The 24,362-nt window shown below is 45.7% G+C and overlaps 1 protein-coding gene across 2 annotated transcripts in view; it reads left to right on the forward strand.

Annotated features, from left to right (window-relative positions):
- The first annotated feature begins 2,803 nt into the window (after window positions 1-2,803).
- JMJD1C (jumonji domain containing 1C) overlaps window positions 2,804-24,362 on the forward strand; it is a 198,287-nt gene continuing 176,728 nt past the window's right edge. The window contains exon 1 of one of the 2 annotated variants that reach the window (XM_072129490.1): window positions 2,804-3,276. In XM_072129490.1, coding sequence (XP_071985591.1) covers window positions 3,103-3,276 — 174 coding nt within the window. In that variant the 5' untranslated portion in view covers window positions 2,804-3,102. The remainder of the gene's footprint in view (window positions 3,277-24,362) is intronic. The other variant, XM_072129489.1, reaches the window with a different exon arrangement.

Here is a 24,362-nt window from a genome sequence, read left to right on the forward strand (position 1 = left end):
ATAAAACAAAAAAAAATGATTTAAAGGTTTAATTACACTTTCAAATGAATGGGGGCTGATTCCCTGCTCTGGCCACTACATTGAGTACGGCGCTGAGTTCTTCCTGTTCTATTTTTTGTCTTGAGCAGCTTATCTGTGGGGGTGCTGGAAATGTTACCCCTACCTGTCTTATGTTGAGGAGCTATTTTTTCAATGAAGACCCATTTAATTTTTAATAAGGAGGGGGAAGGTTTCTAAATTTTAATATTAATAATCTATGCTTAGAATTGCTCATCATTATCCAATTAATTGGAATCAGGCACGCCATGATAAGCTCTGTAGTTGCTGGGCTAACCAGGAGTTCAGAGCTCCATATACTAATGTAGCTGTCACAACAGCTACCCATTCACCTGTATGGTGACTGATCTTCATCGACTTGGCCTGTAAACAGAGAGTGGAGCTGTTTTCTGACTCCAGTGGGTATTCGAAACCAGCTGATAGATGATGGGTCGAATACCCACTGCTTTAATATTAATGTCCTGAACAGGGGTATAACTTGAGGGGGTGCAGAGGTTGAGGTCGCACCAGGGCCCAAGTGGTTTAGGGGGCCCTTATGGTGTCACTTTCCCATATGAGAAGACTAGTACTATACACCATACATTATAGTCCAGGCCTGGCACAGACTTTGCACTGGGGCCCATCAGCTTCTAGTTACACCACTGGTTCTGAACTATGGATAAGTCATCAATAAGGTGTAAACACCTATAAGAGTGTATTAGTATTAGTGAATTAAATGTGAATAATAATAATACATCTTTATTTCTGCAGCGCTTTACACATAAGGTACATGTCATGGGGTACATATACAAATAAAATAAGGCAATAACATGTTCAGATGTTCTCTAGAAGAATGTACAAGTAGAGATGAGCTGACCCGGTGCACACAGCCAAAACGGCATATTAACGCCCCTAGCCATGGCTTTGATTGGCCAGCGGTGTCCCCTTGGCCAATCAAAGCCATGGCTTGTAGCTAGGGGTTTTCATCTGGCAATATGTCGAGGTTGTGCGAGGGGCACCAGAACCCTGAACCCAAATGGGAAGTTCAGGTCTGTTCATATCTACTTACAATGCTGGAAAAGAGACGACTACGAGGGGACATGATTAATTTATGTAAATACAGGCGGTCCCCTACTTAAGGACACCCGACTTACAGACAACCCATAGTTACAGACAGACCCCTCTGACCTCTGGTGACCTCTCTGGATGTTACTATAGTCCCAGGCTGCACTGATCAGCTGTAAAGTGTTTGTAATGAAGCTTTATTGATAATCCTTGGTCCCATTACAGCAAAATATGTTTAAACTCCAATTGTCACTGGGGCCAAATTTTTTTCTTGTCTGGATCTACAATTATAAAATATACAGTTTCGGCTTACATACAAATTCAACTTAAGAACAAACCTCCGGACCCTATCTTGTACGTAACCCGGGGACTGCCTGTATATGAATGGTCCATACAAAAAATATGGTGGTAACTTGTTTCAGATTAAATCATATCAAAAGACGAGGGGGCACTGTCTCCGTCTGGAGAAAACAAGGTTTAATCACCGGAGGCGACAGGGCTTTTTTACTATGAGAACTGTCAATCTGTGGAATAGCTGAGCTCAGGCGCTGGTCACAGCAGGGACAGCAGAGAGCTTCAAGAAGGGTCTAGATGCCTTTTTACACCTAAATAGCATTGATGGTTCTGTTATATAGAATTTTTTCCCCTAAATCCTTTCCTCATCCAATCCCTTCCCTTCCTTGGTTGAACTTGATGGACAAGTGTCTTTTTTCAATTGTGTAAACTATGATACTATGATACTAATTTATGAGAATAAAAATGTGTTTATACACCTGCAGCAAACAGAGAGCTTGAAAGTCACTAGGAACTAAAATGTGAGCTTAATGAGCAATCCGGGTAACTTTTCATCATGTAATATGTCATCTTGAGTAGATCCGCCCTCTGGACTCCTAAACAGAGAATGAGTAAAAGTTAGAAATGGTCAAGCTTTGTCCTTAGATTGTACCAATGTGACACCTTATCCCCTATCCAGAATATAATGGGTCCCAATGGAAGGGGGTCTCGTCTATGAAAGCCCCCTCCTATATACTGGGACTGCTGGAGATAGTGGGGTACATAGGGGCACGAAGCACCTGTATGACGTGACTGCTGCATTACAATGGGTGCATGTCCGAACATATCCACATATGTGGGGGTCTCAGGAGGGGTGCGCCAGCCAGGAGGTGAGTTGAGCCGCTTGCCTCAGGCAGCACCACCTGCTACAAAGCACTTAAAAATAATGCAGAGATTGCAGAGAGTTTAGGTTCACCCCTGGGTGTCAATAAACTCAAATAATCACTCTGTTAATGTGAATTGCTTAAATTTGGCACTTTTGATACTAAATTCGTGGAGAAAATGGAAAAAAAAGCAATAATTCCCCATAAATATAATTGCATTCCCGTGTTTCTGTCCATACACTGGCGATTTTATGGCAGAAATGAGCAAATATCTGCTCATTGTATTAGATGTTGTTTTTCTGTCACAAATCTGCCCGATGTGATGTTATCTCCGATGTAGTGACAATCTGATCGCCCGCAGCAGCCACAGACTGGAGCTGCCTTCACCTCACTCGGGGTAACTGAGGTCTTTCAAGGGAAAGTAATGAATATTTCCCACACCGCTCTCCCGCCATTGGCCGCTGTGGTAATACAGCTGATGATTGGGTAGGGGCTGACGTGACACAGACGCGGTAGTGCGGGGCTTCTCTGTCAGGTGACCGGGGAGAATTTCGGGGTACTCTTTTGAAAGCCATAGTGGAGTCTGGCGGAAGGACACAGTCTGCGCCGTGAGTCTCGTAGCATCTGACACGGGCGGAGCGGTACGCGTGTGTGTGTGGAGCAGCCGGCGCTCAGTGTCAGGCTGCCTCGGGCTGTGAGGGGGACGCGGCGGCGGCTGGAGCCGGCACAGAGTTCACTTGAGCAGCTCCGCTCCTGTCTCCGGAGAGCCGGGGCGCGGGGTCACTATGCGCCGCCACCGCTGCTTATAGGATAGAGCTGTCACTGGATCCCGGGACTGGAGGCCATGGCGCTGGGAGCGCGGCCGGAGCTGGTTGGGAAGCGATTCGTGTGTGTGGTCCGAGCAGGAGGAGAGGAACCGCCGGAGCTCGGGGAGATTGGGCTGATCGGCCGATGGGGTTGGAGAGCCGGGGTCATACGAGCCGTGTCTCACCGGGACAACAACAACCCAGAACTAGCGGTAAGAGGAGCAGAGTGAGGGCACCACTGGGGCACCATGCCTACTTACTATGGGGGGCACCATGCCTACTTACTATGGGGGGCACCATGCCTACTTACTATGGGGGGCACCATGCCTACTTACTATGGGGGGCACCATGCCTACTTACTATGGGGGGCACCATGCCTACTTACTATGGGGGGCACCATGCCTACTTACTATGGGGGGCACCATGCCTACTTATTACTGTGTGGGGGCACCATGCCTACTTACTATGGGGGGCACCATGCCTACTTATTACTGTGTGGGGGCACCATGCCTACTTACTATGGGGGGCACCATGCCTACTTACTATGGGGGGCACCATGCCTACTTATTACTGTGTGGGGGCACCATGCCTACTTACTATGGGGGGCACCATGCCTACTTATTACTGTGTGGGGGCACCATGCCTACTTACTATGGGGGGCACCATGCCTACTTACTATGGGGGGCACCATGCCTACTTACTATGGGGGGCACCATGCCTACTTACTATGGGGGGCACCATGCCTACTTATTACTGTGTGGGGGCACCATGCCTACTTACTATGGGGGGCACCATGCCTACTTATTACTGTGTGGGGGCACCATGCCTACTTACTATGGGGGGCACCATGCCTACTTACTATGGGGGGCACCATGCCTACTTATTACTGTGTGGGGGCACCATGCCTACTTACTATGGGGGGCACCATGCCTACTTACTATGGGGGGCACCATGCCTACTTACTATGGGTTCACCATGCCTACTTATTACTGTGTGGGGGGCACCATGCCTACTTATTACTGTGTGGGGGGCACCATGCCTACTTATTACTGTGTGGGGGGCACCATGCCTACTTACTGTGGGGGGCACCATGCCTACTTACTGTGGGGGGCACCATGCCTACTTACTATGGGGGGCACCATGCCTACTTATTACTGTGTGGGGGGCACCATGCCTACTTACTATAGGGGGCACCCTGCCTACTTACTGTGGGGGGCACCCTGCCTACTTACTATAGGGGGCACCCTGCCTACTTACTGTGGGGGGCACCCTGCCTACTTACTGTGGGGGGGCACCCTGCCTACTTACTGTGGGGGGCACCCTGCCTACTTACTGTGGGGGGCACCATGCCTACTTACTGTGGGGGGCACCATGCCTACTTACTGTGGGGGGCACCATGCCTACTTACTGTGGGGGGCACCATGCCTACTTACTATGGGGGGCACCATGCCTACTTACTATGGGGGGCACCATGCCTACTTACTATGGGGGGCACCATGCCTACTTACTATGGGGGGCACCATGCCTACTTACTATGGGGGGCACCATGCCTACTTACTATGGGGGGCACCATGCCTACTTATTACTTTGTGGGGGCACCATGCCTACTTACTATAGGGGGCACCATGCCTACTTACTATGGGGGGCACCATGCCTACTTACTGTGGGGGGCACCCTGCCTACTTATTACTGTGTGGGGGGCACCCTGCCTACTTACTGTGGGGGGCACCCTGCCTACTTACTGTGGGGGGCACCATGCCTACTTACTGTGGGGGGCACCCTGCCTACTTACTATGGGGGGCACCATGCCTACTTACTGTGGGGGGCACCCTGCCTACTTACTGTGGGGGGCACCCTGCCTACTTACTGTGGGGGGCACCCTGCCTACTTACTGTGGGGGGCACCCTGCCTACTTACTGTGGGGGGCACCCTGCCTACTTACTGTGGGGGGCACCCTGCCTACTTACTGTGGGGGGCACCCTGCCTACTTACTGTGGGGGGCACCCTGCCTACTTACTGTGGGGGGCACCCTGCCTACTTACTGTGGGGGGCACCCTGCCTACTTACTGTGGGGGGCACCCTGCCTACTTACTGTGGGGGGCACCCTGCCTACTTACTGTGGGGGGCACCCTGCCTACTTACTGTGGGGGGCACCCTGCCTACTTACTGTGGGGGGCACCCTGCCTACTTACTGTGGGGGGCACCCTGCCTACTTACTGTGGGGGGCACCCTGCCTACTTATTACTGTGTGGGGGGGCACCCTGCCTACTTATTACTGTGTGGGGGGGCACCATGCCTACTTATTACTGTGTGGGGGGGGCACCATGCCTACTTATTACTGTGTGGGGGGGCACCATGCCTACTTATTACTGTGTGGGGGGGCACCATGCCTACTTATTACTGTGTGGGGGGGCACCATGCCTACTTATTACTGTGTGGGGGGGCACCATGCCTACTTATTACTGTGTGGGGGGGCACCATGCCTACTTATTACTGTGTGGGGGGGCACCATGCCTACTTATTACTGTGTGGGGGGGCACCATGCCTACTTATTACTGTGTGGGGGGGCACCATGCCTACTTATTACTGTGTGGGGGGGCACCATGCCTACTTATTACTGTGTGGGGGGGCACCATGCCTACTTATTACTGTGTGGGGGGGCACCATGCCTACTTATTACTGTGTGGGGGGGCACCATGCCTACTTATTACTGTGTGGGGGGGCACCATGCCTACTTATTACTGTGTGGGGGGGCACCATGCCTACTTATTACTGTGTGGGGGGGCACCATGCCTACTTATTACTGTGTGGGGGGGCACCATGCCTACTTATTACTGTGTGGGGGGGCACCATGCCTACTTATTACTGTGTGGGGGGGCACCATGCCTACTTATTACTGTGTGGGGGGGCACCATGCCTACTTATTACTGTGTGGGGGGGCACCATGCCTACTTATTACTGTGTGGGGGGGCACCATGCCTACTTATTACTGTGTGGGGGGGCACCATGCCTACTTATTACTGTGTGGGGGGGCACCATGCCTACTTATTACTGTGTGGGGGGGCACCATGCCTACTTATTACTGTGTGGGGGGGCACCATGCCTACTTATTACTGTGTGGGGGGGCACCATGCCTACTTATTACTGTGTGGGGGGGCACCATGCCTACTTATTACTGTGTGGGGGGGCACCATGCCTACTTATTACTGTGTGGGGGGGCACCATGCCTACTTATTACTGTGTGGGGGGGCACCATGCCTACTTATTACTGTGTGGGGGGGCACCATGCCTACTTATTACTGTGTGGGGGGGCACCATGCCTACTTATTACTGTGTGGGGGGGCACCATGCCTACTTATTACTGTGTGGGGGGGCACCATGCCTACTTATTACTGTGTGGGGGGGCACCATGCCTACTTATTACTGTGTGGGGGGGCACCATGCCTACTTATTACTGTGTGGGGGGGCACCATGCCTACTTATTACTGTGTGGGGGGGCACCATGCCTACTTATTACTGTGTGGGGGGGCACCATGCCTACTTATTACTGTGTGGGGGGGCACCATGCCTACTTATTACTGTGTGGGGGGGCACCATGCCTACTTATTACTGTGTGGGGGGGCACCATGCCTACTTATTACTGTGTGGGGGGGCACCACCGTTGGCCGCTTACTAGGTCACATGGCACATGGCACATTTCTGGCATCGCGCTTGTACAGCTGAATGGAGCACTGCCCGGTACTGTACCTTTAATACATTGATGGGGTATGTAGGTGATGGGGGGGGGGGGAATCGACCCTATAGATGATCCTACATATGAGAACTGAGCTCCAGCACCAGCTCTGATGCCAGTGTTGCCCCCTCTGTGCACTGATTACTATTATTATTACTCCTGCTGTGTGTTCCTTTACGATTCCCCAGTTGATGACTTTTGGGGTCCCTCTGTTGTGGAGGGATCCATCTGTAAGGTTCCCCTGCTGTTGTCTCGCTTCTCAAGGGTCTTGTTTATCCCTCATATTCTCGGATTACATTTTGGAGATTCACTCTACGCCTGGCGATTCCTTACATTGCAGTCACCAAGTTTTGTTTACGTCCTGAATCCAGTTTTTCCTCCTCGTCTAGTAAAAGCGCGTGTCCCCGGCTCTGTGTCCGAACTGCTCATCCTCTGAGGGAAGCGCCATGGAGTGCGAGGAGAGGAGATTAGAAACTGGATCCATGTACCATCTGATTTGGGGGTCCTGGATAATGTTTGCATGAGGCTCTGTATTTGGGGTGTTGTTAAAGTGCACAAGATCTAAGCTCTTACTTTGGGGTCAGTCAGTGCAATTTTGGTTCACATCTAATGCACCTAAACACTTAGTTGGGGTTCACTTTGGGGGTTGTCTTTTCCCTAAAAGCAGATACTTAATAGAATAAAGTGATGGATCAGATCATTTTCCAAATCCATGTTTGTTGTGTACTAGACACAACAGAGATTTTCGTTTCCTGTCGCCCTGCCCGCCCCCCCCCCCCCCCTCCGCTTTCCTTTTGTGTAACAGTATAGGAAATTTCCTGCATTGCATCGGCTTCTGGGATAGAGAGAGAAGGGATGGGGTTAAATGTCAGCATGTTTGATCATAAAACGGCCTCCTTTTCAATTCCAGAAGGCCCCAGAAGTAGCCCCAGTTGTGATATATTACCCCCACCCCCTCCAGCCTAATAGAAACAATCTGAGGAGTGCCATGCATAGCTACAGATGTGCTGCCCTCCCTCCCCCCATCCATTTCCATGTGATTTACTGTAGTTTCTGCTTGTCCATTGCTTTACATCTCCATCTCTCTAGGGGGGTCTTACAGCACTGGAAGGGGAGAGAATGGAAAAAGCTGCAGACAGCGGCCGTGTATGTTCCCCTGGAGCTGGGGCTGCTTGGGATGTTATTATAAGGGGTGTAGGAATGTGCAGCGGCCGACGGAGAGTGGGGGGGACCACTACAGCTCCGTGTATATGGCAGATGGCCCCCTTTCACTTGTAGTATAGGCTACAGTATGCACCCAAGACATCTCTCCCATCCCCCAGCACTCGCTCAGGTTCATTGAGGTCAGCAGACTTCCTTCACATGTAGCACTGTGCTCTCTGGGATACAGAGCTTTACCAGGAATCCCTAGCTATATGGAAGGTGGGGGGGTGGGGGGGGGGGGATGATGGGTTTAACTCTTTTCGTGCTGGAATGTTCTTCTGCATCACATATCAAGGGGAACGTTTAAGACAAGAAAAACGTGACAGATTTCTTGCAAATGTGGTCTACGCCTGCTATTACATCTCCTTAGTGAACTGCGATACCAGTCAAGGCCACAGGTAAGAGTGGCACTGTCTGTGAAGGAAAGCTGTGATATGTTTTTTTTTTGCCCCCTTTAAATGAAGTGAATAAAGTTAGTGTAAGAAGTTAGGAGCTGTGGTAAGACTATGTTACCGTCATGGTTAGGAAGTGCCTTCATTTACGCCTATTGTATGCATAGATCAATCTTCTGTCTTTGTTACTGATGGGGACTCCTTATGTGTGTGTTTGTTTTTTTTTGTTTTAGGTTACTTTGTTTGTATACTCTAGTTTGTGCTATAGGATCGTTGTTTACAAAGTTTTCTTTTTCGATTACTTAATCTTCTTTTAAAGTGAATTCTACCTATTCAGCGGGATACATTGTTGCATACTAACATATACCACGTAATAAGGCTCATGAACGTGGCCACAGGCTGCGGATCCCTGGTATGTTTTTGTGGTCCACGTTTAGCCAGTTTGTCATCTGTTAACGGGCTGTATGTCATCCATCACAGCTGCAAATTATGTCCATAGCTTGTCCCAACCCTTTAATGGGTCACATGATTTTTTTCCTTAACGACTCGGATGAAACGCATGTGGCGTCCGTATTTTTCACTTTCCCATAGCCATCAGCTAAAGGAAATGGACATGCAGCGCTGAGGAATTGGGTAAAACTCCCAGGGTCAACATCTGCAAAGAGTTTGTATGTGTTTGCATGGGCTTCCTCCAGGTCCTCCTCTTTCCTCCCACACTCCAAAACATACTGGTAGGTTGATTAGATTGTGAGCCCCATTGGGGGCAGGGACTGATTTGCTGCGCGGTGTAATCTGTCTGCGCTATATAAATAAAAGGAATTATTATTATTAATTACGGTAAGCAACATTCCTGCGCATGTAGGGGGTTGCACGACCTTTCTCTTCCAGACCCAGGGCCATGCTTGTCGATGTGTATTGGGGCTTGACTACATATCACACACAATAACCTGTTTATCCATCTTTTACTGCTCCTGGACCCCTGCAATATCTGGGTAAACACACTGTATGTTGTCTAATATATACCTAGCTACTGGATATATAGTGTGGAAGTGCCCTTTAAATGAAACGTACATTGATTCTTCCTTATTATACTGGATGTAAGATGGGATTATGATGACGGTTTAGGTGCAGGGGTCTGCTAGGCTTTTGTTGTCTCTGAAGCTGTTCTGTATATTCTCTGTCGTCATTCAGCCTCTGCCAGCAGCTCTCTCTCCGTCTTGGTATGGAGAGAGGCCAAACAGCTGGAAGGAAATTCTGTACAGCTGGCATCTCTTAGCTGCGCGCACCCATTCTCCTCTGAGCTCCGGGCTATTGCCAAATTTAATGTCTCAACTTGAGATTGTGTGTAGTAGTAAATTACTGGATGACCTCTCCTGTCTTTGTGCCTCCATAAACAGCCCTGATTCGTTCCGGGGAAAACTAATTGAGGGATTTTTGCTTCATTCCTTGGCCGGTTTCATATGTTATTTTGATCCTCGCTGCGTCCTCCTTACAATCCTCTGTCATTGACTTGCAATTATTATCATATTGCAAAAATTCCTAATCCGAATGCATTATAATACACTAGTAAAGCAGCAATGAGTTTGTAAAGTGGGATATATCTGGTGCAGGAGTGTTGGTAACCCACCTGCGTCATCCGCATACACAAAGCACATTTTTAATCGCAGCGACTCATAATTGTACATTAAAATAATTTGTGGCTTTGAACGTGGCAGCCTTCTCGAAGATCCGACATTGGCAGTTGCCATGGCGATGGTAGCGGCTGTAGTTTTGGCCCTTACGCCTTAGACTTACGTGCTCAGACAGCGAATTAGCTGCAATATGAAGGTAACTCGGTGCTGCGGTTGCGTGCCTATTGTATTGTGACGGAGCAGAGGTGGCATTGTTTTCAGTGTAAAATGTTCTGGTTCATTGTCCGACTCGCTGTAGAAGCGGTGAATCCAATAATTATGCACTATGGCAAGTCCATACTGTAGTATTGTAGGCTAAAGATGCTGAAACGTGGCTGATTTTTCTCTGTGGCATGAATTGGCCCAAGTGTTCAGGTGATTTAGTGGACCCGTTCACTTTTAGTCCAAATGCACAATCTGCAATAATAGTGTCTGGGGTCTTATTTACCTTCGGTGTGTTAGGAAAGGTGTGCATATACTAGGACAAGGGATATGGATGAAGCAATGGACTCTTTGCCCTGATATGATGAACAGCGAGGCTTCTGTGCTTTCTCCTTATACTTGGTAATTTTGCATAAGTTTGAGCCTTTTCATTGTGCACAATGGAGCCATTGCAGGTCTTCCCGGCTCCTGTTCCTTGTGCCTTTCCTCCCGGGAGAGGTTGTCACTGACAGATGCAGCTGCAGAGAGCATTATGGGGATGGGGGATGCGTGCGGGCGGCTGTCAGGGCTGCACTTCCCTGCTTTCATGGTAGACCGGATTACCTCTAGGGATGAGGAAACACTCACACTTGTCTAGGGTGATTGCATCAAGGGCAGCTATTTATTTTGCCAGGTTGCTTGTATCTCGCTTGTGTTATGTGATGCATGACCTGTAGTGGCGCACACAATGTGTAGTCAGTAGTCCCCGTATGGCCATAAATTCACATCATTGCCGAGCTGTAAAGAGACTCTCGCTTTGTTCATATTCATGCTTGGATTTATACACATCAAGTTTTAGTTTTTTTTCCCTTTGTTTCCGCAGCAATGACTTTTTATTTTTCATAGATGTGACTGTTCTGGGCCTTCCTTTATGCGTCAGAAATTGTATATTTTGTAAGCTATTTTTGTGTGGCTAGTTGGTGCATCAATGCGCAATATGTACCACCGCACGCTATTACATTGCGTCTTGCGTCATTGTCGTATTGGCAGCTCTAAAGCTGTCCATACGCATAAGATAAATGACACTGGTTCTCAAGGGACATTCCTCACCATCTAATATGTCTGACGCTGTGCGAGCTCTGGCCGCTGTAGGAGGTAGAGAAAGGTCAGACATATTGGATTTTGATATAGCCTATCCCTAAGTGTGTCAGGGAGGGTGTATGGACAGCCCTAGGGCCCTGAAGCCCCTAAGGGGTGACCGCACAGGGGATTCCAAATTCTTGATTTTATCCTTGATCACAGTTGTTAGTGTAGTGGATAATCTGTGATGAGACGAGGTCTACATTGCCGAGACACCTAATATAGGGCTGTAGAATAAGGCCGTGGTGCCTATTGTACAGTGCATTATGATGTGGCTGGTGTGCTATGTGTAAGGTAACCCAACAACCTGTGATGTGGAAGTTCTTTGTCCTTTTCGCTTTATACCGGCCAAGAGGTGGCGTCATTTTAAATAAATGCAGCAGTTCCCTGATATTGTTCCCGTTATCAGCAGCAGTGATCTGGAATAAGAATAGTGCGGCCCGGGAGGTTCTGTTCTCTTCTGTTTCCCTGCCAGAAACCACTCTGGATAAAGTTCAGTATTGGACCACAAACATGGAGGCCTGCGGCCCATTTTTTGAGGCCTGTGTGTCATCAGACCTCAGGGCAGCTCATACATAAGGCCGTGAAAACCATGTACAGCCGGTCCCCGACTTAAAAACCCCCAACTTAGAGATGACCCCTAGTTACAAACGAACCACTGTGACCTCTCTGGATGCCAGTAATTTACTAAACTTTAACCCCAGGGTGCAGTGATATACTGTAAAGTGTCTGAAATGAAGCTTTATTGTTAATCCTTGTTCATTTATCAACCCAAAATTTTCTAAATCAAATTGTCACAGGGACCACAGTTGCACTGACTGTACCCGTTCCTACTTGCATACAAATTTAACTTAAGAACAAACCTATAGAATGTTTCTTGTATGTAACCTGGGGGTTGCCTGTGTATGAGGCCTTACTGACAGTCCTGTGTGATTAATGCTATTGGTTTTCCAAATTGCACCAAGGTGTAAATCTGCACCAGAGGAGAAGGTCTCCTTGTATACACAGAGGGAAGTAAATTACTGAATTATCAACTGACTGCTACTTTTAAGACAATTTTTTAAGCCAAGCTAAAGGAAATAAGTACAAATAATAGTTTGAAATTACTACAATAAAAAAATACTTTGAATTCTGGGGTCCAAACACTTCCCCTTCCCCCAAGCCGACATGTGAATCTTTCTCCACTTGTAAGTAAATGCACCACCTGCACTCTTTCTACTTCTGTGAGACTAATGGAGCTCTGTATTCGGGCATCTATTCGCCACTTTGATTTGTCATCTGTTTTCTTATGCTTAGGAGTCCAATGGGCGGTACTATTCCCTGATTAAAACGGCAGTGTCCCCCCCCCCCCTCCCCATAGAAAATATCAGTGATGCAGATGTAGAGGCTCATTAGGGCTATTAATCAATAGCAGAGATTTCCCGACACTGAATAAGCCCACCCGCTGGACTCCCAAACACAGAGGTGCTATTTTATTTAGTATAATACATGATTCTACTGAATTTTTCCTTAAACCCTATGATTTGATTATGATGAGGATCGTATCAAAGCCGCATCTGTAAAGGATACTGACACGGATGACCGGACGTGCACTTTAGTTGCCCTCTTCAGAACATCTCCACTTTGTGCTCTCCCTCATTAAGACTTAGAAGGATGTAACTGGGCGGCATTGCTCGGGATCTGACATCTGGCTCGCATTTTGTAATTCCTCGGGCTTGTTTATTTTGTTCCCTATCACTGAGGACCCCTGTGTCTTGGAGCAGGATGCAGCTCCCCCCGCGGTGGCTTCCTGCATTTCTTGTTGGCAGCCGCCAGCTCATCAAAATAAGAAAAAAAAGAGAAAGGAAAAAGTCTTGGCATAGATGTAATCTTTTGTTTTAACCGCTTAGTAGAAGGGACACGAATATGTACAAATAGGCTGCGGGGAAAAGGATGAAACATTCTTGGCTTGTCAGGAAGTGCAGCAATGACCCCCAGTGTGATATTAAATGTGACCCCACTGCATACGGTGGAGGTGAATACAGGAATGTCTATAACGTTTGTTAGAGTAATGAATCCACTACATGTGAGACCCTCCTACACAGAGGGCCAAAAGAGGTAATAGATTTCACATACACTTTTCATTTATATTAGGGATGTAAGTGCCGCTGTAATTATGTAACTGCATTTCTAATTTTCTCAAGACCAAGCCGCAAACTATCTTTATGTGCCGTGTCTGTGGTGATATCTCTTTATTATTGCTGCATTAAAGGGGTTTTGCATGAGTATGGAGTAGAGATGAGGAATGAAAAGAACACCTACTTATGCTATGTTATGCGTATGCTTTAGACCTTAGTTGTAAGCATACGTTGGCTGGACTCCAGATGTATCCTTTCAAGGTAGGGCTAGGACGTACCCCGCTGTGTGCTCGTACAGTGAGAAACTTAGTCCTGTTCCTCCCCCTGACCTCTGAAAGTGAGAGAAGGAGCCAGTGATTGGGGACCTCCCAGAGCATACCCTTAGCGGAGGCTAGGGATGGATGCAGTACAGTTGCATCCGTCCCCCTTAGCCTCCAATGACCTCCACCTAGAATGTACATTGCTCAGCAGTAGGGAGCAGGATCGAAAGTCCTAGTTTTCTGCTCAATGTGATGTATACTGCAGATAGAGGCAAAAAGGATTACCCTCACGTGCCAGTATACTCTGTGGATACATACAGCCTGTGTGTCTAGCCACCTCGCATATAGTACATTCTTGTTGAAACTGGGTAGAATTTTCGGTTCAAAAATCCATTAGTATAAATTGCATATAAATCGCACCAACAGAACGACAAATTATATAAATCATTTATAGAAATAATGCAATATAGGGCCGATACAATCACTATTAGAGGGATGTAGAGGGGTGGTCAAGAAGGGGTTAACGGAGAAATCTCTTTCGGGGCGTAATAAATCAGTACGAGGTGAGCTGCAGGCGTTGCGAATGCTAGCGAGCCATTCTGCAGAACGAGGCTTTGTCACGTTTTGGAATAAGAGCGTGTGATGTGAAATACAGATGTGCAGGATCCTGGACAAACATGTGAGTCAGCAGAACGGCCGGCGATGTGACATCAGTCATTGGGAAATGGCTCTGAGCAGCGCACAGGCAACGCTTCATTATTGTGCGCGGCTATTCCCTGCAGGTTACGCTTTCGATGAAGTGTCTGGGTGGAGGGCGTCAGATTTATTACACTCCCTTTCCTTAATTTCACTCCACGTATAGATTCTCATTAAAGGGATGTTTCCAAAACCAAGAATGTAGTGTGCCTGCTACTAGTTAAAGTGAGTGTGTTCTAGAATGTAACTTGATACAGTGGTTACAGCGTTTCCGTACAATCTCTAGCACCCCAATCTATGTTGGAACGTACCAGACACGGTAATCGATGTCGGTCCTCGATGAGGAAGGACTTGAAGTTCCACCTACTTGTGCTTTGCATTCTGGGAAATAAAATTTCTGCTAAGCTGTCTGCCCCCTGCAAAATTGTTTAGGATCCTGGCGCGCTCTAGCAGACTAGTTAGATCACAAGAAGACAAGGAGCAAATATATATCAAAACAGATCATACTAATATTAAAGGTTGCTAGATGAAGTTTAAATTTTTTTCAAAAGTAAAAATACTCCTCTTTCCACTTTGAGGGGTATTTTTAGCCGATATATATTGTTAATAGATGACTATTTATGCAAGGATATCACTTCTACAGGAAATGAAATGATCAGCATGGTTTATGAGGGCTATTTCTGGGGGCCTGATTCTGCCGACGTGTCTGCACGTGCTCACAGTGTCGTGTGGACACTTTAGACAGTCGGGGTTCCTCTGCTGGAGCTTGCGACCCCAAGTAGTCATTTGACTGGAGCTTCAGCGGCCTACAGTGAGTACCTCCCGATAACCTGCTTCAGCTCACAACCATGGAGATGGGAGAAAAGTCTCATGCCATTTATCCGCATGGGTCTTTTTTGAGTAAAACTGTACTATGACGTTTTTACAGGCATCAATGTGACTTCTCTCCTACAAAGGATTACTAGATGGTGTGGCAAACGGTACAATGTGGGGTCTTTCTTTTAGCTGCACTGTGTAGCTGTACATTTTCAGTTTGTCACTCTATAGAGTCGCATTGAGAACTTGTGGATGTTGCCCCACTCCTAACATTTGGAAAGCGATTGGATACCAAGACTGACAAGTCCCAGTTTCCATGACAATGCAGCTTTTATAATACTTCTAGCAGTTCCAACCGGAATTTGTAGAAACAAAGGATGGCCGAACATGTGGTCCTAATCTTTTGCAGGTTTTTCTGGTGTGTTTGGGTTAGTTTTGGTTCCTTCGGGGCAATGGCTCAATTCTTCGTTCATCTCTTGAGAGGGGCAGGAGATGATTAATAGCGCTGATCCTATTAGAAAGTTGTAGTAACCAAGGGGCCGCTGGATAAGGAGGTGGGGGAGATGTCTTGGTGCTTATGTTAAAGATTTTAGTTTTTAGTAGGTTTTATATTTGAAAATGAGCCACGTTGCCCCTCGGTGTGTCTCCTCGGAGGTTTTGATTTACTTATGCTGGCGTTTTAGACTTGGACTAGAAGGATTATTTCCCTCTTATGGATACAATGTGTTATGTACACATGGGTTTTCTAGGTTTGTCTTGTACAGGGCTGTGATGCAATAGGCTGCCTTGCGTCTATGCTACAACAAAATCTAAGAAATTTAATGTAAATTCTGTGATTTGGGCCAATTTGACACTATTTGTGCTGCCAGGCGTTGTGTTTGCTCTGTACGAGAAGTTTCACGTAACGGACCATGAAGGGTTCTGTCTCTGGGACCAGTCACAGTGTTGAGAACGGGACTCCAAGCATCAGACGTGATGGAAGGAGCCCCTATTTCTTCGCCGGACTGGATCCATATATCACTGTAGTGTTGTCTGTCCTTGAATCCGGACGCTGCACCGTTTCTGATTCTTGGACCAACCGTGGTCTACTGAGACTGTCCTATGTCGGCCGTATTTGCTTATCCGAACACACAATGTCCTTTAGTTAATTTCAGGCGACACATGGACTGCAAATGCCTTTACAAGGAGGTTTACCAGTGAGCTGAAAGGGACATATAACGCTTCATTTGAGCGTGTTATTTGTGATGATGGCAACAGAGAGGCCCTTACAGTTTGTAGGATTGTGTGTAGGAACATGTGGTAACATGTGTGCGGAGTGAGACATGAAATCCAGAGCAGCTGTCACCACCAATGCATACAAAGGGTAAAACTGAGCCGAGTGATGGGGGAGTTACAGCAAACATGTCTGCTCCTACTTTTTCCCAAAACTTTTTGGAGTCACAAGAATGGTGTGTCAGGAAATTTCCAATAATTCCAAGTACCACGGTCTTCTGTAATATTAGGATATAATGGTAGTATTGGGATTTTACCAATTCAATGTATGTATATAACGTCAGTGTGTAAATATTGTATACGGGAGACCTGTGCTCCTTCGGCTACATTTCCTTTAAGTAAATCCATTCTTGTTATGTTAACCAGTCTCCAACCCCCCCCCCCTCTCTTCTCATCCCTCCTTCTTTTACTAGAATCATACTGGATTTACCTTAGTCATAGCTTGTAACTATACAGTATATCTAGCCTCAACCTGTTGTAGTCTGTTGTGTTGCCCTTGTAAGGTTATGTTAAATTTCTACATGGTTCATCTAGTATGTTGTGAGGTCACATCTGTCAAACCCCTTGTGATCTTGTAGTAGAACTTGTTATTGCTGAAATATATTGTTTTAATGTAATGTTTTCCTGCTTTTATTTTAAAGAGAACTTGTCTTATATATAACTTATAAGTGATGTATATTTGCTGTATTTGTGATGTGTATATGCTGTATGGTGTGTGTATGCTGTACCTGTTGTATATGACACTGTATGTATGTGTGTATATGCTGTACCTTTTGTATATGGCATGGTGTAGATATATATGTTGTAGCGTTTGTATATGGGACTGTATTTATGTCTACATGCTGTACCTGTTGTATATGGCACTGTATGTATGTGTGTGTATATGCTGTACCTTTGTATATGGCACTGTATGTATGTGTGTATATGCTGTACCTTTGTATATGGCACTGTATGTATGTGTGTATATGCTGTACCTTTTGTATATGGCACTGTATGTATGTGTGTATATGCTGTACCTTTTGTATATGGCATTGTATGTATGTGTGTATATGCTGTACCTTTTGTATATGGCACTGTATGTATGTGTGTATATGCTGTACCTTTTGTATATGGCACTGTATGTATGTATGTGTGTATATGCTGTACCTTTTGTATATGGCACTGTATGTATGTATGTATGTGTGTATATGCTGTACCTTATGTATATGGCACTGTATGTATGTGTGTATATGCTGTACCTTTTTATATGGCACTGTATGTATGTGTGTGTATATGCTGTACCTTTGTATATGGCACTGTATGTATATGTGTATATGCTATACCTTTGTATATGGCACTGTATGTATGTGTGTATATGCTATACCTTTGTATATGGCACTGTATGTATGTGTGTGTATATGTTGTACCTTTGTATATGGCACTGTATGTATATATGTGTATATGCTATACCTTTGTATATGGCACTGTATGTATGTATGTATGTGTGTGTGTGTATATGCTGGATATGTGAGTGCATAAATGTGTGATTGTAACTCGCAAGAGTGAGTATAGAAATCAGTATATTTTTTTAAGTGGGAAAGAAAGCCTGGTATGGGGCCCTGACTCTCCTAGTTACACCACTGGTTTATTTGTTCCGTTTCTGATAGGTTCCCTTTAATGTTTATTGTTTGAGAACTGGACTGTATTGTTATATTCACATTTCACACATTCGGTGCAAAATAACAGAAAAACGCAGAAGAGTGCATCTCCCACATGTGATAATACACATGTTGGATCCACATGCCTCGTATGACACGTCTGTATTAGCTGGGCTAATATCTCAAGGTGCAAGTTTATTTCTGTAGTGGGTCAGATATTGACATCATATAGGTGGCAAATCTCTCCATTCTGCAGGAAAGCTACTCTTATTGTCAGTGTGATTTAATGGTTCAATATGGCTGTGGCTTGTGGTCATTAGACAAACCCTTCAAGGGATTTTCGTGTTTAATTCTATTGATCGGTAGGATAGATCATCAATATCAGATCTACCTTCAGCTGAGAATATTCTCTGCAGTGGCCACTACAGGGCATATGTGGAATTACATGCAGCATATTAACATATATTACTACATGGAGTGATGGTAGACTGCATGATAGAGGGGAGAGTTCCTGAGTCAGAAACTCCTCTTTGTGACTTATACATATGACATTTAGGACAGGATTTTGTCATGAGGAGATGATCGCCTAAATATATTGCTTGTGGTACCCGTGCAAATATCTGAAGAACGGAGCAAAGTGTTAAATGTGTTGGACTGCGCTCCTTCCTAACATTAGGGTGGAGCAATTATTGGAAACGTGGATGGAAAATGCACCAAGACTACGATTTCTGCCAAACCCCTGGGTTGTAATGTACAGTCTACACTCTGGAGTGATACGTTCCAAGTCATAATCGTGACTCCGCCAGCAGAGGACACTTACAATCATGAAAACAACTGTTCATTTTCCATTTCACCTCCAGACAGAACCACCATGAGAGCGGGTCTCTTGCCCACCTGTTTCGACAGGAAGAGGGACAGTGTTATTCCGTCAAGCCGTCATGTAAAGGCTGCTGACATGGTTATTCATGGTATAGAAAGTGGTTATGTATGTGCTCTATTATCTGTAGGCAGCACGTTATAGAGCAGGAGGAGCTGAACAGATTGTACATAGAGTCCTATCTGCAAGCAGCATGCTATAGAGCAGGAGGAGCTGAGCAGATTGTACATGGCGTCCTATCTGCAAGCAGCATGCTATAGAGCAGGAGGAGCTGAGCAGATTGTACATGGCGTCCTATCTGCAAGCAGCATGCTATAGAGCAGGAGGAGCTGAACAGATTGTACATGGCGTCCTATCTGCAAGCAGCATGCTATAGAGCAGGATTTGCTAGGCAGATGGTGCATTGCTCTGTAATAGAGCAGGAGGAGCTGAGAAGATTGTACATAGTGTCCTATCTGCAGGAAGCATGTTATAGAGCAGGAGGAGCTGAGCAGATTGTATATAGTGTCCTATCTGCAGGTGGCATGTATAACTTTTATTCTTGGAAATCATTGCTCTCTACTTTCGTTTAGTGGGTGGTCTTATTTGTTGTATGACACCCATCTATATATACATTTACATTCAGACATCAATGTCAATAGGACCAATTCAACTTACCGTATATTAAATAGTGCGAAGATTTTTTCCCCAAATACCTGTACATTAATCTGTTCAGTTCCTGCCGCTCTATACTCGGATTCCTACAGATAGGGCTCATGTACAACTTCCTTTAAAAAATATATTGGATAATTAGTTGTCAATATTTGACATGCATGTATTTATCTATAAAGATGGTGTTTTAGGAGAGATTTGGAGGTTTGGATTGAAGTGGATCGCCTTTTAAACAATTGGCCATAGAAGAAGACTTGTGGAGGACCTTAGTGGCCACACGGTCTCTGATGGCTAAATTGGGTGCACTGCTTAGTAGTTTTTCTACTGTGACTTATTTAGAATTCATATTAATGGGCCGCCCTGTATTAGCCACTAGAGAAGCTATTGAAGACTTTTCTTAGAAACTAGTAATACTATGGATATGCTGAACCTGCCTCCTGGTGACATCGGGGAGGGGTGGGGGGAGGTTTGGGGGGGTGTACTGGCCTCCCCTTGTACTCTACATGACAGGTGCTCTTTTTACACTGTTGTGAATGCAGGGAGATGTAAAATGAGAACTTTTTCTTGGCGTGTGTGTGAACATAATCCAATTTTCTGAAGGGCTTATTTGTTTTCTCAGACATGTAAAATGTCTTATGCCTTTCACTGGAACATGAGACTCTATGTAGACAAGCTACGACAGGCAGATAAAGGAGAGCATGTGCACGCCACGCACTGTCTGATGGGTGAAGTGAATGGGTGACATTGTATTGGAGGGGATGGGGGGGGGGGCACTGGTGTGGTATACATAGTGCTGTACAGCAAAATAGGAAGGCGATTTCAAAGGAAATCTACCATCGCAGTCAAGCATGGATAAACTTACTCATAGATCCAGGCAGTTTTACTGTGGTAATCTTTTTATATTTGTTTTCCATGGCCTCTCTCCTTCTAAAATGAACTATTACAATTCTGCTAATGAGAAGCAAGGGCGTTACCAGAGACCCTCTTTGCTGTAGCTTTAGCGCCTGGTATACTCCCCACTCCGCCTGCTCTCTCGGCACTTCCCTCTCTCTCTCTGCCTGATGTAATGTCATTGCAGAAGATGAGTTTTTTATCCCACGTGGGAGGGGGATGTGCTCCTGGACTGTGTAACAGCCTGTGAATCTACAGCACATAGTGTCTCTGGTTACACACCCAGAGACCTTCTGGCTCATTAGAATAAATTTAAATGTAGATTTTTGGAAGTAAGTAGGCCATGGATAACAAATATATGAAGATTACCACAGTTACAGTGCCTGGATCTATGAGTGTCGCTGGTTTATTATACTTGATTTTGATGGTGAATTTCCTTTAAAAACAAAGCTAAAATATCTAAAATCTAACTCCTGACGACCCCATTCTCCCTCGTAATGTGCAACATGTTCTGCAAAATACTGTACTAACAATCTAGTGATTGGCACACGTTGGCGCATTGTCTGTCAGACAGAAGAATAGCTGGAATGCCAGAAGCTCAAGGGCACAGCGTGCGGTGCTATTCTTCTCTGTGATAATCCCGTAAGCTCGCCATGGCTGGATTGTCCATAGGGAATGGAAGGCTGGGCTGATGCACGTAATGCTTTGAGTTAACATTGAGATTCTTACCCATTCCAGTGCGAAAATATAGGAAGGGCAAGAAGGTTACAGTCAAGTTGCGATTTGTAATTGTAAAGTCATTTATCGTGAGATGTCTTGGGGAGACTACGAGCTAAAGTGAAAGGTTCCACGTGCTACGTTATGGTATTCCATGTTCTTGCTGATACTTTGTCCGTATTTCCCGTTGGAATTTCACGTTTTCGATGCTGGAGTCTATAGAGATCCTTACAGACTGTTCACACGGGGTGTAAACTAGTAACAGTCACTAATAATAATCAGACAGGTTCCAGTCACACAGTTATAGCTAGGGAGCTAATGGCTCAGCCTCCCTGACTGTGGATTTATGGTGTCCCTGGTTATGTAGGAGAATAAAGATGGAGTGGGAAATCGTGGTACACCCTCAGATAAGATGCTGTTCTGTCTCTGGTTGGTCATGGGATGCTGTGCCTAAGCATTATAGGATGTTGGCAAATCAGAGATGGCCAAAGGGGACATGTAAACTATTAAAGGAGTTGTACCAACATTGCAAGTTATCCCCCATCCACATGGTAGAGAACAATCTGTGTGCTGGGATGCCCCCTGTTCAACCTTCCTGGTGGCGGGGGTCCTTTTCTCACTAATGGGTGGAGTGGCAAGTTGAGCATGTGTCCTGCCGTTCCATTCAGTAGTATGGGAGCGTCGGGAATTTCAAAGGACATCACTCGGCTATCTCCAGCACTCTCATAGCAGGAGTGCTGGAGATGGCTGAGCGATGTGGTCGGCAATTTTTTGACACTCCTATACTACATGCTCACATGACATGACACTGCACCACTGCACCAATGAGTCAGATGGGATCTCCGGGTCCAGTTCTTGTGATTGGAAGGGGTCAAACCTTCACTTAACAGCTTATTTAGGGAAAACTTGCATCATTTGAACAACCCTTTAAGGTGCCTGAATGTATAAATGAAGTGCAGCTTGTGAAACATGGAGCTTGCAGGAATTCCAAGTTGGGTTTGACAAAGGATTTCTATTTAAAGAATACTATATCGGTACTATAGGGTAGGGGTCCAACCACAGCGGGTCAGCTTTGTACCTCTTCTGTTCTGTCATTGATATCCCAATCTAAGACTATGCCATCCATGCTATTACAGGAGAGCCAACTCATGCCATCACTGCCAGATGCCAGGGGTATCATACAGCCGCTTCCTAATGAATATAAATGATGTGAAGACTGTAATACTACGATATGTGAGCTATGGTTTCACAGGTTGAAAATCCTTGTGTGTGTTTTTTTTTTTATTTATTTATTTTTTTTTATTTTTTTAAATGTTTTAATTTTTTTTTTTAAGCTGAGCCCTCCAACACATTTACAGCAATGATCTAATACAGAGGAAATGATTGGGGATTTTTTTATTTTGTTTAGGAATGAAGCAATCATAAAAAAAAATTTGAAGAGCTGAAACGGCTCCCTATACTGTTGTGTAGGGAGCAGGTTCCTTGCTCTGCCCGCTGTGTGTTTCTCTTCCCCCTAATATGAAACCTGCTTACATGGTAAAAAGTGATCTGCAGCTATTGTCACAGGCAAATGCAAGGATGACCCCGCCGCTGCTGAGCTCAGTGATTTCTCACATATGGTTTGCTTTATATAGTTCACTGGAAACTTCCTGGACCGGCTCCAGCAGAGATGAAAACGAGGAACAGAGCCCTGTAACACGGCAATTCAACCCAGGCCATAATCTTTCATGGAAAAAATGAAGACCTGAGCGTTTGCTCTCACGTTTGGGGAGGGTTGCACAACACGCTCTTGCTTTTCCAGAAGGTTTTTTTTTTTTTTTTTTTTTTTTTGTGGGTTTGTGGCTTTAATCATGTGTGCAGTAATGGTCAGAGACTGGGAATGAACATCAGGCCTCTTAGCCTGACATGTGTCTTGTTTCTCTATGCTGATTCCTGTAGCCCAGCATACAGCCTGATTGTAATAGATAATGAATGGGTGACCTTGTTTTATGATGACGTGTAGTACGCTGAGATCATGCAAGCCCAGCAATTGTATCCATGTGATGGGAGATCCGATGTCTGATCCCAAGACCTCATAACATTCCATGTAAGCTGGAGAGAGAGAGAGACTGTGTGTGTATATGCATCTCCTAATAGAAAACTCTTCAGCAACTGGGCTTAAGGAAAAAAAGAGGGTTTTTGCTTTGCTCAGTTTGCCCTCTCCCATGGGTAGCCCTCCACTGAGAAGACTTCAGAGGTCACATGAGAGGTGACACTTACAGTCCTGCCATACTGCCAACAAAGCAAGAGCTTTCTAGTATCAATTCTGTGTCAACCTTGTACATGGAAATTATGCAAAGTTTAATAATAATAATAATTATTTATATAGCGCACACAGATTACGCAGCGCTGCACAAAGCATGTCAAATTGATCCCTGTCCCCAATGGGGCTCACAATCTAAACAACCTAACAGTATTTATGTATGTTTTGAAGTGTGGGAGGAAACCTGAGTACCCGGAGGAAACCCACGCAAACACAGAGAGAACATACAAACTCTTTGCAGATGTTGACCTGGGTGGGATTCGAAGCCAGGACTCGAGTGCTGCAAGGCAGAAGTGCTACCCACTCAGCCACCGTGCCGCCAGTTTTCCAGGATGGGATAAGGAAAACCACGCCTCTTTTATCTACCTTGTAAGGCAGCTCCCTTGACATTAAGCATGACCTTCAGGAAGCCTTATAACATGATGCAGGATTAAAACCAAACCAGTCTATCTATTCCAGAAGGCACCGATTCCCAACTGTAGACAGCGCTGTTTTGACTTGGTTGTGTCTCTTCAGCACAGTGTAGGGAACTGGTTTGGCTGGAGTGAGCGGCTTGTGACTAGGGTCGGGAAGTAAGAGTTCTCCTTTACGGAGACTGATAATTAAGGCCGCCATGTAGATCTATCTAATTATCTATCCAGAGAGATTAAAAGGGGAAGTCTACCTAATGAAAATGGTTGGAGACTAGTTGGAATGTTGTGATACATGATGATACATTAACAGCTCTTTGCGGTTCTGGCTATAGCGACAATCAGTGGGATGTCACCGCTGAAGCTCTGTATA

The sequence above is a fragment of the Engystomops pustulosus genome, chromosome 11 (genome assembly GCF_040894005.1).
Source record: "Engystomops pustulosus chromosome 11, aEngPut4.maternal, whole genome shotgun sequence".
Classification (NCBI taxonomy): Eukaryota; Metazoa; Chordata; class Amphibia; order Anura; family Leptodactylidae; genus Engystomops; species Engystomops pustulosus.